We start from the raw sequence: 13,591 nt of genomic DNA, 5'->3' as shown, positions 1-13,591 counted from the left end.
TGGATTATTTTTTTATCAAGGCAAACAGATAGAGCTCGACCTGTAAATTAATTACATGAAAATAATTATAAAGTTATTAAATTTCAGTAAGGATAAAACTAATAAGATTAAATTTGAACAAAATTTAAAAAATAAATAAATTTAGAACTCTAAATCAATTGTAAATTTATTTCTAATAGTAAATTGATAAATGATTTAAATATACTATTTTGAAATTAGTTCCAACATTATTATGTATAAAAATTATAAATTCCTGATGGACTATTTATAATTTCTAAAATTTATATAATAATGTAATTGCCATAAATAAATATTAAAATTCATAATTTCTTATTTAAACTTATGCTTTCTGTCACTGAATAGTTTATAATTTTTATTTGCACTTTGGACCAGGTAATATAATGGGCCCATTTAACAGGAATGCAAAGAACGAGGCTCTTCCACATTGTTAGGTTTGGGCTGGTGACCTTCGTCCTCTCCAGTTACAGGAGATTCTGTGTCATTGGAAAACATTTCGATAAAGTGTTCATTTTCTAGTGTTTGCTAAGTAAAGAGTCATCCATGCACTCAAGAAGGCTCCAATTAAATTGGCCCCGACAGATTCCTGTTCCTATCGACAAAATCTTGCGCCGGTGGTGGCGGTCAGACGCCGTCGTCCGTTCAGCATTCAGCTCAAACAATGTGGAGTTCAACAGAAAAAATTATTGTTGTTGATAAATTATTTGAATGACTGTCTAACACAAATTGAGAGAGATACCTCTTGAATATAACAGATTACTATTCCTTTCACAATATTTATCTAGCAGTTTATCTACAAACAAATGCAAGGAGGGAGAGCGCTTCAAACAATAGTTTCAGAACGCGATTCTCCGTGTAATTGCACAAAATAGCTTTGGTTTCAGTGTGCACAAATTGAGAGAAATACCTTATGAATTAACAGATTCTTATTCCTTTCACAATATTAATCTAGCAATTGGTCTGCAAAGAAAGCACTTCAAAATTAGTTTCAGAATGCAATGCTCAGTGTAATTGCATAAAATAGCTTTAGTGTCCTATTAGAAGGGACAAATAACTCCCAACTCTTAGTTCGTTTTCTCATCTGAAGAGTTTTGAACCCATACAGCCCTCCAAACAAGGGAACCCGACAGAAGACGCTCAGTAGACCATCCTGATGACTTCAGCTGCTATCAATAATGATCGTTAAGAAATCAAGTGCAATTTAATTAAATGATTCTAATATTGTTCCTAACCAGGTGCATTTGGCTTAGTGTCATGGGTGTGAGTGATACCTTTGTCATAAAATCAGAGTAATGTTGATCCATCCATAGTCGGCTCTCTGCATGCAGAGATTTGCTTTTACCTGCCAGACTTGCTATAACCAAGGCATGGAAAAAGGATTGCAATGTATCAGCGGATGTTGCCTCCTTATGGATCAGCACTTGGACCATCCCTTTCTGTTCGATCAATAAATAGTTCGCTGGAGTATTCATAAACCAACTGAATTAGCAAAATTGTTAAGCAAAGAAATGGCAACCTGCTAAGGAACAAATTATACCTTTCCTATAATGGAAACTTGCTGCTCCCAAGAGTTCTTTCCTGTGAAATACAAATTTATGATGAGTATGGTTTCCACACGAAAAGATACTAAATTTTATCTCTGAAATGAAACTTCTAGTCCATTTTCCAACATTTCATCGCAGAAAAGTGTAATCCTTTAGCAAGGCAAACACATAGCTTTACTAGTAAACCAAGGGATAAACTTACATATCTGAATGGCTCAAATTTGAAGCCTTAACACCCAAGTGAACACACTGGTGCAGTGACTTGTCACTTCTCTGCCAGCTGGACCAAGTAGGAAATATGTGCTCCTTCCTTGACACTTCTTGTGGAGCAAGAACTACCAAAATACATGTACAGAATCACAGAATGTCATGGAACAAACATTAAAATGAAGTTTCTGCAAAATCCTCAGTGCATGTGCCTTAGGTGCTAGAGTAAAGTGACGTTGCAAAGTGAGTTAAAGCAATGACATGCTCAAGAGGTGAAAATTTCTAGTAACAGGAATATAACTTTTCTCAGGATCTAGTGTACTTGTCAATAACTTTTCTTTTAATTTGTTTTCATTTTTGTACTCAACTAGAAAAAGGCTGTTACCTGTCTTGTTCTGCATATAATGCTGTAGCAGAATTGAACCTCTCTGGTTATTCAATGTCATCAAGGAAAGACATCTAACTGCCCTGTAATTTGCTGAACAGCAGAATGCATACAGCAATAAAAGAATAAAAAATGAGAAAAATACCCGCTGTGTCCCCATGCAACAAAGAACTGTGCACACCCAGTTTCTACTTGCTAATCTTATGGGAAAAATATGTTCATGCAAAAGGAGTGTTGGCAGCTACCTATAGTATGTTGTAGCCAATAACTGAATCACAGCACACTATGTGTCTATGAGTGTTATTGACACAAACTCATTAGTTGGCACAAATCAAAGAAATTATTCAGCCAAAGACATTATTCTGTTAGATATACTGTATACATGCCATCAAATCATAGATATGGAAGAAAATGATCCAACCAAAACACAAGTTGCAAGTAATCGAACTTTCAATGCTCTCATACATCCTCCACTCAGATGATATCAAACAGTGTTTGGTTGGACCATTCAGGTTAAGATTGATGGCAGTACAAAAGGAAAAAGCCAAATCTAATTGATGAATATAAAGTAGTGCAAATTAACAGTAGTAGGTTGCATTAAAAGGCCACAGTCAGTGATGATAACAATTGAGAATTTAAGTTGTGGTCATGAAAACTGAAGGCTAGAAAGTGCAGAGAGCAAACCCACCATACATGTGAAACATTGTCAGGGAAAGAAATGAAATCCACACACCCAAAGGATAGCCTCTTGTGATATGAGCTAGAAGCATTCCTAGAGCCATTCCTACCATCGTTGCAAGTGTTTCTTGACTACCTTCCTGATGAAATTACAAAAATCAAATAATATGTGCTTGTTAATGTTATTTGGAATAATTGTGGGAACTCATTTACTCATGTACCTTAGCAGAAATATCTGCTGCATTATTCTCTAGTGCAAAATGTTGGGTCAATGCCGCTCTAGTAGCTCCACTAGCAACGCCAGCTACCAAATAAGAAATAGAAAACATTCTAAAAACAGGAATTGAACTTTTACATCAAATCTAAATATGTATAGATGACTAGAATTAAAATTCTTTGTAGGCATTAAAGGCTATGTTTCAAATAGAGTTGAGTAAAATCTAAGGATGTTGGAGCTCCGTACAAAGGATACAAGCAAGATTATTTCAAAAAATATATAACACATGGTGTAGAAGCTCCGATATAACAGGACATACTTCCCCAAAAATGTTTAGTAAAATGCTAAAGTACCTTGAAACAGCAAATTTAATGAAGAACTGCATAGCATTTAGCCATTTGATAGATGAACCCCTTGGAGAATTGAAATAAATTAGCAGTGACTCAATGGTATTGTTGAAATCTGGAATTATATGGATTCAAAATACACAATGTTGCTGGATAAAGTTAAGATGCATCTCCACTCAAGAGTTTTAGGGATTGTCACAAACATTGGGATTGGAGTATTATCAGGCTCTCAGCAAACCAATGTAGATACACTAAGCATTGATCATGCAATCATTATCAACAATATAATAATCGCAAAAGTATGACATTTACCGCCAGTACAGATAATACGAAGTAGGAAATTAAGCCAAAGTCACATTAGATATCAGAGGCAATTCTAAAATTCAGTCACCAGTGAATTTTGTTTTCCATGATATTATCATGAACTTACTGAATGATCTTGATAAGCTCCCCAAGCAGACTATTACTAGCAAAGCTGATGGGAAGAGAGGGGACACAAGATCCATCAGCATTCCTGCAATCACAACATTAGAAGTTCATTTTTGTTGGCAAAGCTCTAGGTCAGTTGATAGAATTTAGATGAAACTAGGTAGCTGAATAAAATTATAAACTAGTAGCTTGGCACAGGAAATAGATATTCAACAAGTATAAACAATTGAAGAAACAATTGATTGCTAGGTCAAAAAAAAACCTAGTATTAACTAATCACTTAATCGAAATTTGGACTTATGTAAAATAAGATCAGGACAATATCACAAAAAGTGTCAGATTTATCTGTTACAAAAAGTCATACCAAGATCATTCATGAAATCTGCTACTAACCGCCACATCTTTGCATTACTGTCAAGGTTAGAACCCTGAAAAAAGGTAGTGGTTTCCTCAAAACAAACGCTTATGTAAAAGAAAGCAGGGATACAGCGTAAGTGCTACATGAATTCTCAGTGCCAAAAATTTTTTTGGCACCGTACCATAAACATCTGAAGAAAAGCTACCACCCATGTCCAAATTTTTCACAGTATTTATCGCAAGATATACCTTTACCTGATAAAATGTGAACAAAATACCTCCAAGCATTCCAGTGAAATCCCTCAAGAACCACTGTCAAAGCCTTCACAGTATGTTATTAATAACAGAGAAACGTATAATCAAAGGAAAAAAGAACTAAAACCACCATACAAATCAAACAAAAACATATAAGAAGAGAAATGAAACATAAAAAAAAAAGAACAAAAACTTCATGAGTCAGTATATAAAAATATGTAGAATTTGCAACCAACACAGAATCCCAAAGATAATACTTATTTGTATCGGAAGATTTTGGACTTTGCAGAGTGAAGAGGAAATAGAAAGGACTCAAAAGAAGAAGAAAAATCTTTTCATGTCAGTGCAACTATGCAATTTCCACTTCGTTTATACCACATCCAAACTAATTGAGGTGGCACTTCTTTATTGTCGTAAAGTGAAGTCAGTGTGATGAGTAAACAGAATGTTCATAAACAAGCTCGACTCTTGGCTCGATAAAACCTCTTTTGAATTCGATCAACATAATGAAAATATAAAATAAACAAGTCCGAACAATATTGAGTTGACTCATTAATATACATGAACAAAATTAGTAAAAAATTCAAAAACCAAGCTTTTTTTTCACTTTGTTCTAGTGGGATTTTAATCATGTATATATTTATGATGCTATTTATGTCTATTATTTTGATATCTTACAGAAAATTTATAGCTCCAAAATATCCATGTATATCATAGAAATGAGAAAAATAAAATAAATTGAATTTATTAGATCAATATTTTAACTAGATTATAACAACAACATTGTCTATAGTTGAGCTTGGTAGAAGCTCGGGCATGGGTCGAGCTTAATAAGCATGTCACAAAACAAGCTTGAACATGTTTTTAAAGATTGACAAGATAAAAAAACAAAGCTTAACTCTGCTCACGTACAGCCCTAAGAGAAGTTTCTACAAAATCCCTGCTCCTCTCTTTGTACCAATTTTCCTTTAATTGATTCAAATTGCTGTAACTAGAAAACTTAAAATTATCTGCTTGTCACCTATGCTCATAACCTACTTTTGTCAATTGTTACCGATCAACACCCATTTTCTCTCATATCAACATTTACAACCAATGTTAATTAAAATATTTAGCAATATTTAAGGAAAAGTTATAGGTAGCTAAACTAAAAAAATATAGAATCCATAAAATTTTATTCTGTTGAAAATTCAAGACATAATGGTTATTTCATGTGCCCGGACCCCGCATGGCGGGAGCTTCGTGCACCGGGCTGCCCCTTTTAATGGTTATTTCATGTGTGTGGTTAAGGATGAAATAACATCCCGCAAAGTCTTATTCCCTTGAAGAATTAATGTCATGATAAGTATACCTTGTTACTATTTTATTTCCCCAGGTAAATTTTCATGCACTGCAACCACAATTATATACTTTCATCGGTGTCATTCATAGCATTACTATGCTTTACCATTTATTGTGGATTCATTATTTGGCTTACGACATGTTAGGAAGTCATTGGCCAAGTATTTAACAAAGAGCCAACAAGGGATACCATTGATAATTAGCCATTATTCCTTTGGAACAACAACTCAATGAATTTATTAAATCCTTTTAGGAGGGCTCCCACTAGCCATAGATTGAACCTATCCCATTTTTACAGTAATGGTTGCCTTACTTCACATGTGAGTAGCAAGTATTTGGAATATCATATCATACATTTTCACCTATCTATAAGTAAAGACAGAACTTCGCTTGAATTGAATTTATATGACAAGGGGAAAACAAAAATATCCATGTTAGACATAATAAAAGTTAGAAAAAGATATGACACTGTAGAGATGAATATTTCAATTCTTAAATATAAAACATAAGAACCAACTATGTAGTTAGACATATCTACTCAGCAAGATAAATCGAAGTGAAAAGAGGTACCTGAAAAGTGGCACCAATGACTGTAGCAGATTGTTCACCAACACCAATAGCACTCAAAAGAGCCTTATGCAAGTTAACCACATTATTCATTGAAATGGTTATGCACACACTTGGCTTCTATGTTAACAAGATATAGGATAGTAACTTACTTGAGTTGAAAGCATGGCACGTATATATGTAGAAAGCCCCTATCATGTTTACAGAGTGCATGAGGCAAGTGATGACATAAATAAAATCATGCAGAGTTTCAATCCATGTTTGTACCTGTAAGGAGTCCCATACTTGAAAAGGAACATAATCTGGAGTCACACTGCCTGGAAATCCCTGCATTCAGAATATTTTCATTGTAAAAGAACAACTGAACAAATCAAATTATTCCTAAGAAAATCTCTATGACTCCGAAAGCCCCTTTAGCAATCTTGAGAGTTTTCCTTCTACTACGCATTTAGTTATCTTCCTCCTAAATTTATATGATCAAGATTATCCAAATTTATAGTCGCCGGTATTCAAGTTAAATTAATTAGTGTAGTCACTTCCCAAAACGCCTTGAGATCCCAGATGTTCACTATAGGAAATAGATAGACAATCGAGTTTGATGCTTTTGGACTTGGCCTTAGACAATCTGTAGTGATGGAGCTTCGGATATACAGCAATCAGACGAAAGAGTAAAATAATAATAGTACTTTAAAAAAAAACCGATTGTGGCAACCTTTCCAGGGATATAAGGCTAATTATACCTCTGGGATGAATGCCTCGAGAATCTTCCTGCTCATCTCGTTCCATCGACTTCCCGATCTGAAATCCAACGCAAGGCTCCGTTCAGCATGCCAAGGGAACCTCAGCTCGGCGAGAAGCTAATGACCTAAGCGAGCGAGATATAATAATGGAGAGAATTGCAAGACTTGATAAGGTAACATTCACCTATGGATCTTGAGCGAGGAACGATCGGCAATGAGGACGGAGGTGCAGGACAGCTTGGTGGAGGCCGATCCCCTCCATTCCTCCACCGTGATCGACGAGACTGTGTCAGTGGAGAAGGGAGAAGCCGCCATAGAGGTGGGGGTTGACCAGTTCGCCTCCCTTCTCCCGATCTACAGCTCCTTTTTTTGATTCGTGAAATAAACCACGATGGCCCTGCGCTTAGGCGACTGCGACCAAACACTCGAGTCGAACCCCGGTCTATCGCAGCGCGGATGAAAATAAGATCACCGCTTGATAAACAAAATTCCCATTTCCTCATCCCTTGATTCTGATCTCCAAAATCACAGCCGTCGGGCTTCTCACCCAACCTCTTCGTAGTTGCTCATAAGCGAGCGAGCCTGATCCCAGTTTAATTCTCATCTTCGTAGTCGGAGCAGAGGAGGTACGAAACCCTTGTGTTAGTTTCTTGATTAATTCTTCTCACTCTGTTCTTTTTTGGCGCTTTGATAGCCTTCTGAATCGGAAGGCGAGAGATATGGAGCCCTAGTTTTAGATCATCTTCATCTGCCGAGCGAAGAAGCGCCTCGCTCGATCATAGTCGGAGCAGAGAAGGCGCTTTGATAGTCCAGTTTAATTCTCATCTTCATCTTTCAAGCGTAGGAGGTACGAAACCCCAGCGTTAGTTTCTTGTTTAATTCTTCTGCGTTCCTTTTTTTGGCGATTTGATAGCCTCCTGAAACGGAAGGCGGGAGGTATGGAGCCCTAGTTCTACATCAATTATTCTCATCTTCATCTGCCGAGTGAAGCAGTCCCTCGTTGGATCGTAGTCGGAGCAGAGGAGGCACTTCTTCATCTTCATCTGTTTCAAATTAAGTTCTAGCTATTTGACTCATATTGGGAACACAAATTTTTTTAATTTTGATGAATTAACTTTTGTGCTAATATGCACAACTGTATTAGAATCTCATAAAGAAATTTGACAAACAAGATTCAAGTGAAATCATGTCCCTAAAATTGAATGCTCATATTTCAACCAACACCCGCCATCATATTCACTGGATGGATGCTGTCTTGCGAAGCTAATTCGGAACTTATCTTCATGTAGGTTGTACGCTTTAGAAGGCTGAAGCTTCTCCTGGTAACGACGCTTTCCCGGTTCACCTGTCCAATGGTAGCAGCGGAGGGAGTGTGAAGAAGCAGAAAATTCTTACCTGCGGTCAAAGCAACAATGTGTTCTGTTTTCTGGTTAATGGCTCTGTTAAATCTTACTGTTTGATAAACAAGCAAGTTTCATAGCTCAAATTCTTAGTTATCCAATGCAAATTTGACATATAATGGACATGATATTCTTAGCATACAAAGAATTTCTGGCAGTGAACTATTCAGTCTTTGCTCATCAAAAATTTAATCCATGTTGCTTGCTACTTTAACTGTCTCGTATTGGTGGATTATAATATATACTCTGCTCTTCTCGTGATCAGCCTGGAGTATTATGACAAAGTATCTCACTAGAAATATCTTGTTGTGGGTGGAAATCTCATGATGATGTCTAGCCTTAATGATAACTTATTTACTTTTTACTCTCTTTTGGAGAAGTTACCTCTTGTGACGTTGGGTGTCCTCTGTTGTTAATTACAACAAGAACAATGAATGATATGTCCAAATTATAAAGTTTGGATGGTGTCTTACCTTAGTCACAAAGACAGTAACGATAATTTGTGTGTCTATTTCCTTATTGTTGGGGGTTCATGGATCATTTTTCACTATCGAGCTCTATGTAAATGTTGCATCACTTGTGAGGGTTACAAAGTCCTTTTGTAAGATGAAAGATCCTGATTAGTAAGGCTGATCGCGTGCGCACCTAAGTTATATATATATATATATATATATATAAAAGATAAATCCTACATGACTTAATTGCAAGTCAAAAACAATTTTAAAAAAATCATACCGACGTACCATTCTACATATATATATATTAATTGAAAAACTTGATTTTACTTGGCTCAATGTTTTTTAAACTTAAAATTTTAGTCAATCAACTTTAATATGGTGTCAAATCAAAAGATTTAGAGTACTTGAAACAATCTCCATTGACTAAATTGCACAAACAAGATAACTATATTATTGATCGTTGTTTGTTTTTGGTCTAATCTTAGTGATGGACGACTGAATCTCAGTCTTCAAAAGCACTTCATCATGATTTTCTTTGGCCTAGAGGTTGGCACTTGGCAGGAGCAGGAGAAAGCTATGGAGATAATGTGAGATGGGGATCTACAGTCAGCTTTTAAAAGTTACTTAAAAGAAAGATCTGACGACACTTGGTATCTAGCTAGTGGGACTTTTCTAGTGGCCGAGAGAGTACAGACTACAGGGTGGCCCTCTCAAATGTTTTAAGTTTTCACACGGTTATTTTTGAAGGTAGAGAGATGTCTTTCTTGTTTTACTTTTAAGATATTTATTCTATTTAAAATTCAAAATTTTGATTTTATTTGATTGTTCTTTTGAGTAATGATAAACAGAGCGACAGGGCGACCATACATGACTTTGTTTTCTGGAACGTTTTGTTTCTTCAGTCGCCATTATTCTGCCTTTTCTCATCCTTGTCAATGGCTGCAGTTGCTTGATGCAGACTGAAAATGCAATCGCTGAATAAGCAACTCTTCCCTGCCATTTCGACGCCGCCTTGGTGGCGGACAAAAGATCATGGATCAAAAGGCAGATCAGTGATGCTACATTTTTCTCAACAGGGGGACGATCGAATCGGATAAATGCAGCATTTTGTTTCTCTCATCAAATATTTTATTTTCCTAGCCTCTTGGCTGTTGGTAGTAAATCTCCCAAAAAGATTGGGATTCTTCAGTCCCATGTGAGATGATTATATATATATATATATATATATTCTTATTCATCTTTAATTTTTCTTCCTCGTCTGTGGCCAGGCCATAATTCAGTTGTATTGTCATCTGTTTGTGGCCAGGCAAATTGTTCTGAGAACTTTCCATGTTTGTAATTCCGTTTAAAACTCGTTTATCATATCTTTGATCAATAAAAAATATTTATATATTTTTATAATTTTATTTCACCTTTCAATCTTAAAAATCTCTCCGACAATGAGATACATAATGATTTATAGATTAATTTTTAAATTAATTGATGGCGAGGTTTTTGGGTTTAAATGGGCTTATATAATATTACACAGGAGGGCAGTTTGGTAAAATTACAATTCGAATATTCTTTTATTTCAAAATCACGTCTTCCAATTAGCATAAAGGGGTCGTCGTCTTCTTCTGAAGCAAAGGGATCGAGTGACGTACGAGAATGACGGAGTTTGTCTGCCTGCTGAAACCCTAAAATTGCAGGACCAAATTGAAGCAGCCACTGACCTCTCCGTCCTCGACGCGGGCGCTATCCACTAAACTTTTTCTCGATCGGCGTGCTTCATTTTCTCCTACTCGGCCTCTTCGCTTGCTGGGAACACGGTCGTCTTCAAAGCCCCTCGTTTCCTTTTTTCATTGTTCTTAATCGTCTGATTTCTATCGGTTGAGGATGGGGCGCGGGAGGGTCGAGGTGAGGAGAATAGAGAACAAGATCAACAGGCAGGTGACCTTCTCCAAGAGGAAGGCCGGGCTGCTGAAGAAGGCCTACGAGCTCTCCGTTCTCTGCGACGTCGAACTCGCCCTCATCATCTTCTCCAGCCGCGGCAAGCTCTTCCAGTCCTCCACCACCTCCAGGTTTTTGTAATCCAATTTCCACCTCTAGGTTTTTTTTTTGATTCAGTTTTCGATGTCTAATTCGGTAACCATCGCGTTTTTTTTCTCTTTCAAATCTCTGATTCACTATCTCGAATATATCCGTCTTTCAGGATCGTCTTAAACTGTATCTTTATTTTGTTGCATTGATTCATGGTGGTGATAAATAGGGTTGGGTGCTGTTCATGATCCAAGGAGTTAGATAAAACAAGAAAGATAAATAAGAAAAGAAAAATATAAAATTAAAATTGAAACAAACAAAAGGAATTTATACAAGATATATCCTATGTCACAAGGAGATACCGATGCTATTAAGGCTTAATTAAAGATCCTTCTTTTTTTTTTTTTTTTGCATTTTGCATCTGCTTCATCAATTGTCATTTTGAAACAGTAAAGAAATATGATATAGAAAGATGGTACAAATATCAATATGTAATCAAATTCAAAAGCATCCAATATTTAAAAGCTCAATTTATCAAATCACAATCATGTTTTATTAATTTAAGAAAGAAAAACTCTCAGATGACCTACAAGATAACTCACATAAGTTTTTGACTAAAAATTACCGACCCTCAAAACTGTGAACATCCTACTTCGCATGCAAATTCCAAAAAGATCTTCTTAGGCTTATGAGTTATGAAGGGGGCTTCATAATTAAGCACTTGTACATTTGTTACTCTGATCATATTTATTTGTTGTTAAATCCTCATATATGCATTCATTTTATAGACCATGTGTTTCCGACTTTGTTTGTTTATTTTTTTTCTGTCTAATGTATATTCATTCTGTAGATTACATAGGTATATGTTCTGTTCATTATGTGCATTAGTGCATCCACTTTTTATTTAAGCCATGTACATACTTCTTAAAATAATTACCCATGTATTTTTTATCACAAAAGATTTTGTGGAAAGTAGTCATTTTCTTTAATTTCTCCCTTATAATTTTCTTTAACATTCTGGTTACTGTTTTTCACTTTGAACCAGTTTGCTTAAAATAATTGAACGGTATCGAAGGTGTAGCCATAATAATCCATCAGCATCCTTGGTCTCATCAAATAATGATATACAGGTAAATTAATTAATTCCACTACCTCTTTTGTAATATTATGCTTTCATATGATTCTTAATTTCTATTCCCTGTATTATAAATTGATTGTTGTTTCTTTAAAAACAGGATAATTATCAAGAATTCTTGAGGCTGAAAACACGAGTTGAGTTTCTACAACGTTCTCAGAGGTATTGATTTCTTTATATTTTGATTTAATTTTCCTTCGTGAATTTAATATTTTCTTGTTTATGCAGATTTATTGTAGTATTCATATTACTGGAGAAACGTTTTATTAAATATTTAAGATAATCCTCTACTTAATTACCCATGTCAATATTCAGAAACTTGCTTGGTGAAGATCTACAGTCCCTAAACGATAAAGAGCTTGATCAACTTGAGAATCAAATTGAAGTATCTTTGAGCCATATCAGATCAACAAAGGTTGGTGTGCGTACATATATAAATTTGGTTTTGCTAAATTGGATACATTACATAAATACCTAAATGAATAGGGCAAATATAAATAGAAAGTTTTCATTTTAATTATATTTAATTGTAACTTCACTGTTTTTCTTGCCTTCCAGAGAGAAGTAATTACTAATCAGATATCTGATCTTAAATGTAAGGTATTTTACAGTCCAGATTAATTTTGCTTACATTTATTCTCCTTTTATTTAATCAAGATACATATACTGTGTGACCACACCGCTTCTCAATGCATGCAGGAAAACATGTTGCAAGAATCTAACATAGCCCTGAGAAAGAAGGTAGTACATGAAGTTGCCTGATTCCAAAATATTTGTTATCCCTTTAGTAACAATTCTTTTTCTTGGTAATAATTTTGTTCATGACTTTACTGAATGCATCAGATGCTAAAAATGATTAAATATCACTTACTCCTAAAGTCCTATTTAGATGACAAAAACAGAAGAATATGAAAAAGACAATACTTTAATTTCTGTCTACATTTAATGTCAAAATGAGAGGTTCCTTTTTTTCTTTTCTTTTTTATTGTTGTTGTCAGTTGCAAGAAGTAGTTGCGGATGATTTCCTTGATAGCTCAATGCAAGAGGGTGATAACAACAATATGGATGCTGATCAATTGGAGTTTCAACCTCTCGAAGGTGATCATCCTGTGGAAATTGGGTAATTGCTCGATTAATTAGTGAGAATTTTTTATCTTAATCCTCCCTTCTGAAATCATAAATCCAAATTTTTGAGTCCTTAACTTCCACTTTTTAATGTTGATTATTCGTAGATCCAATCCCTCCATGGGCCTTTTGAATGGTGAATTTACCGAGATGCCGGATGATGTTGAAGAATTTGTCCGGCAATGGATGTGAAGATCTTGATCCCAAACTATGTATATAGAATGAAGTTAAAATTAATATTTCATATTTTGAGAACATATTTAAACATATGAGAAAGGTCATGAAAGGTTCTTATATAAACCTTTCTTCATGGTGTGCATGTATGTAAAAAGATCATATCGTACAAATATCACAACGTTTTGTAAAGTA

General features: G+C 35.3%; 2 protein-coding genes and 1 long non-coding RNA gene across 6 annotated transcripts; 2 read left to right on the top strand and 1 right to left on the bottom strand.

Annotated features, from left to right (window-relative positions):
* Positions 1-852: 852 nt before the first annotated feature.
* Positions 853-7,427, bottom strand: LOC141829115 (protein root UVB sensitive 3-like). 2 transcript variants are annotated; one of them, XM_074716533.1, is made up of 15 exons: positions 7,270-7,427; positions 7,086-7,143; positions 6,613-6,672; positions 6,498-6,536; positions 6,349-6,411; positions 4,438-4,494; positions 4,190-4,253; positions 3,827-3,910; positions 3,054-3,136; positions 2,843-2,972; positions 2,155-2,247; positions 1,765-1,897; positions 1,556-1,596; positions 1,290-1,477; positions 853-1,181 (listed from the first exon to the last, which is right to left on the bottom strand). In XM_074716533.1, the coding sequence occupies exons 1-15, from the start codon at positions 7,398-7,400 to the stop codon at positions 1,083-1,085; spliced, it is 1,323 nt and encodes a 440-aa protein (XP_074572634.1). In that variant the 5' UTR covers positions 7,401-7,427; the 3' UTR covers positions 853-1,082. The 2 variants fall into 2 exon arrangements, with proteins under 2 accessions (XP_074572634.1, XP_074572639.1); XM_074716538.1 differs by lacking the exon at positions 853-1,181 and having other exon boundaries at positions 1,334-1,477; positions 1,767-1,897.
* A 290-nt stretch (positions 7,428-7,717) lies between these two features.
* Positions 7,718-8,615, top strand: LOC141812946 (uncharacterized). The gene is made up of 2 exons (XR_012600370.1): positions 7,718-7,932; positions 8,375-8,615. It is a non-coding gene; the product is annotated as an uncharacterized LOC141812946 (long non-coding RNA).
* Positions 8,616-10,582: 1,967 nt separating this feature from the next.
* Positions 10,583-13,591, top strand: LOC141828100 (MADS-box transcription factor 1-like). 3 transcript variants are annotated; one of them, XM_074715486.1, is made up of 8 exons: positions 10,583-11,003; positions 12,008-12,092; positions 12,198-12,259; positions 12,413-12,512; positions 12,656-12,697; positions 12,797-12,838; positions 13,096-13,195; positions 13,330-13,591. In XM_074715486.1, the coding sequence occupies exons 1-8, from the start codon at positions 10,819-10,821 to the stop codon at positions 13,353-13,355; spliced, it is 642 nt and encodes a 213-aa protein (XP_074571587.1). In that variant the 5' UTR covers positions 10,583-10,818; the 3' UTR covers positions 13,356-13,591. The 3 variants fall into 3 exon arrangements, with proteins under 3 accessions (XP_074571587.1, XP_074571572.1, XP_074571579.1); XM_074715471.1 differs by having other exon boundaries at positions 13,096-13,217; XM_074715478.1 differs by having other exon boundaries at positions 13,096-13,236; positions 13,330-13,406.

The sequence above is a fragment of the Curcuma longa genome, chromosome 1, assembly GCF_044706935.1.
Source record: "Curcuma longa cultivar G26 ecotype Majalengka, Jawa Barat chromosome 1, ITB_CL_G26_1.1, whole genome shotgun sequence".
NCBI lineage: Eukaryota > Viridiplantae > Streptophyta > Magnoliopsida > Zingiberales > Zingiberaceae > Curcuma > Curcuma longa.
Note: the sequence above shows the minus strand (reverse complement) of the source record. Positions and strands in the feature narration are given on the sequence as shown.

Excerpts from the sequence above, each read along its gene's own strand:
- LOC141829115 (XM_074716533.1), bottom strand. The coding sequence starts at position 7,400 with ATGGCGGCTTCTCCCTTCTCCACTGACACAGTCTCGTCGATCACGGTG. Across the intron at positions 6,412-6,497 it reads GTGCCATGCTTTCAACTCAA|GCTCTTTTGAGTGCTATTGG; the intron begins GTAAGTTACTAT and ends AACTTGCATAAG. Across the intron at positions 2,973-3,053 it reads CAGCAGATATTTCTGCTAAG|GAAGGTAGTCAAGAAACACT; the intron begins GTACATGAGTAA and ends TAATTTCATCAG.
- LOC141828100 (XM_074715471.1), top strand. The coding sequence starts at position 10,819 with ATGGGGCGCGGGAGGGTCGAGGTGAGGAGAATAGAGAACAAGATCAAC. Across the intron at positions 12,260-12,412 it reads TTTCTACAACGTTCTCAGAG|AAACTTGCTTGGTGAAGATC; the intron begins GTATTGATTTCT and ends GTCAATATTCAG. Across the intron at positions 13,218-13,329 it reads GATCATCCTGTGGAAATTGG|ATCCAATCCCTCCATGGGCC; the intron begins GTAATTGCTCGA and ends GATTATTCGTAG.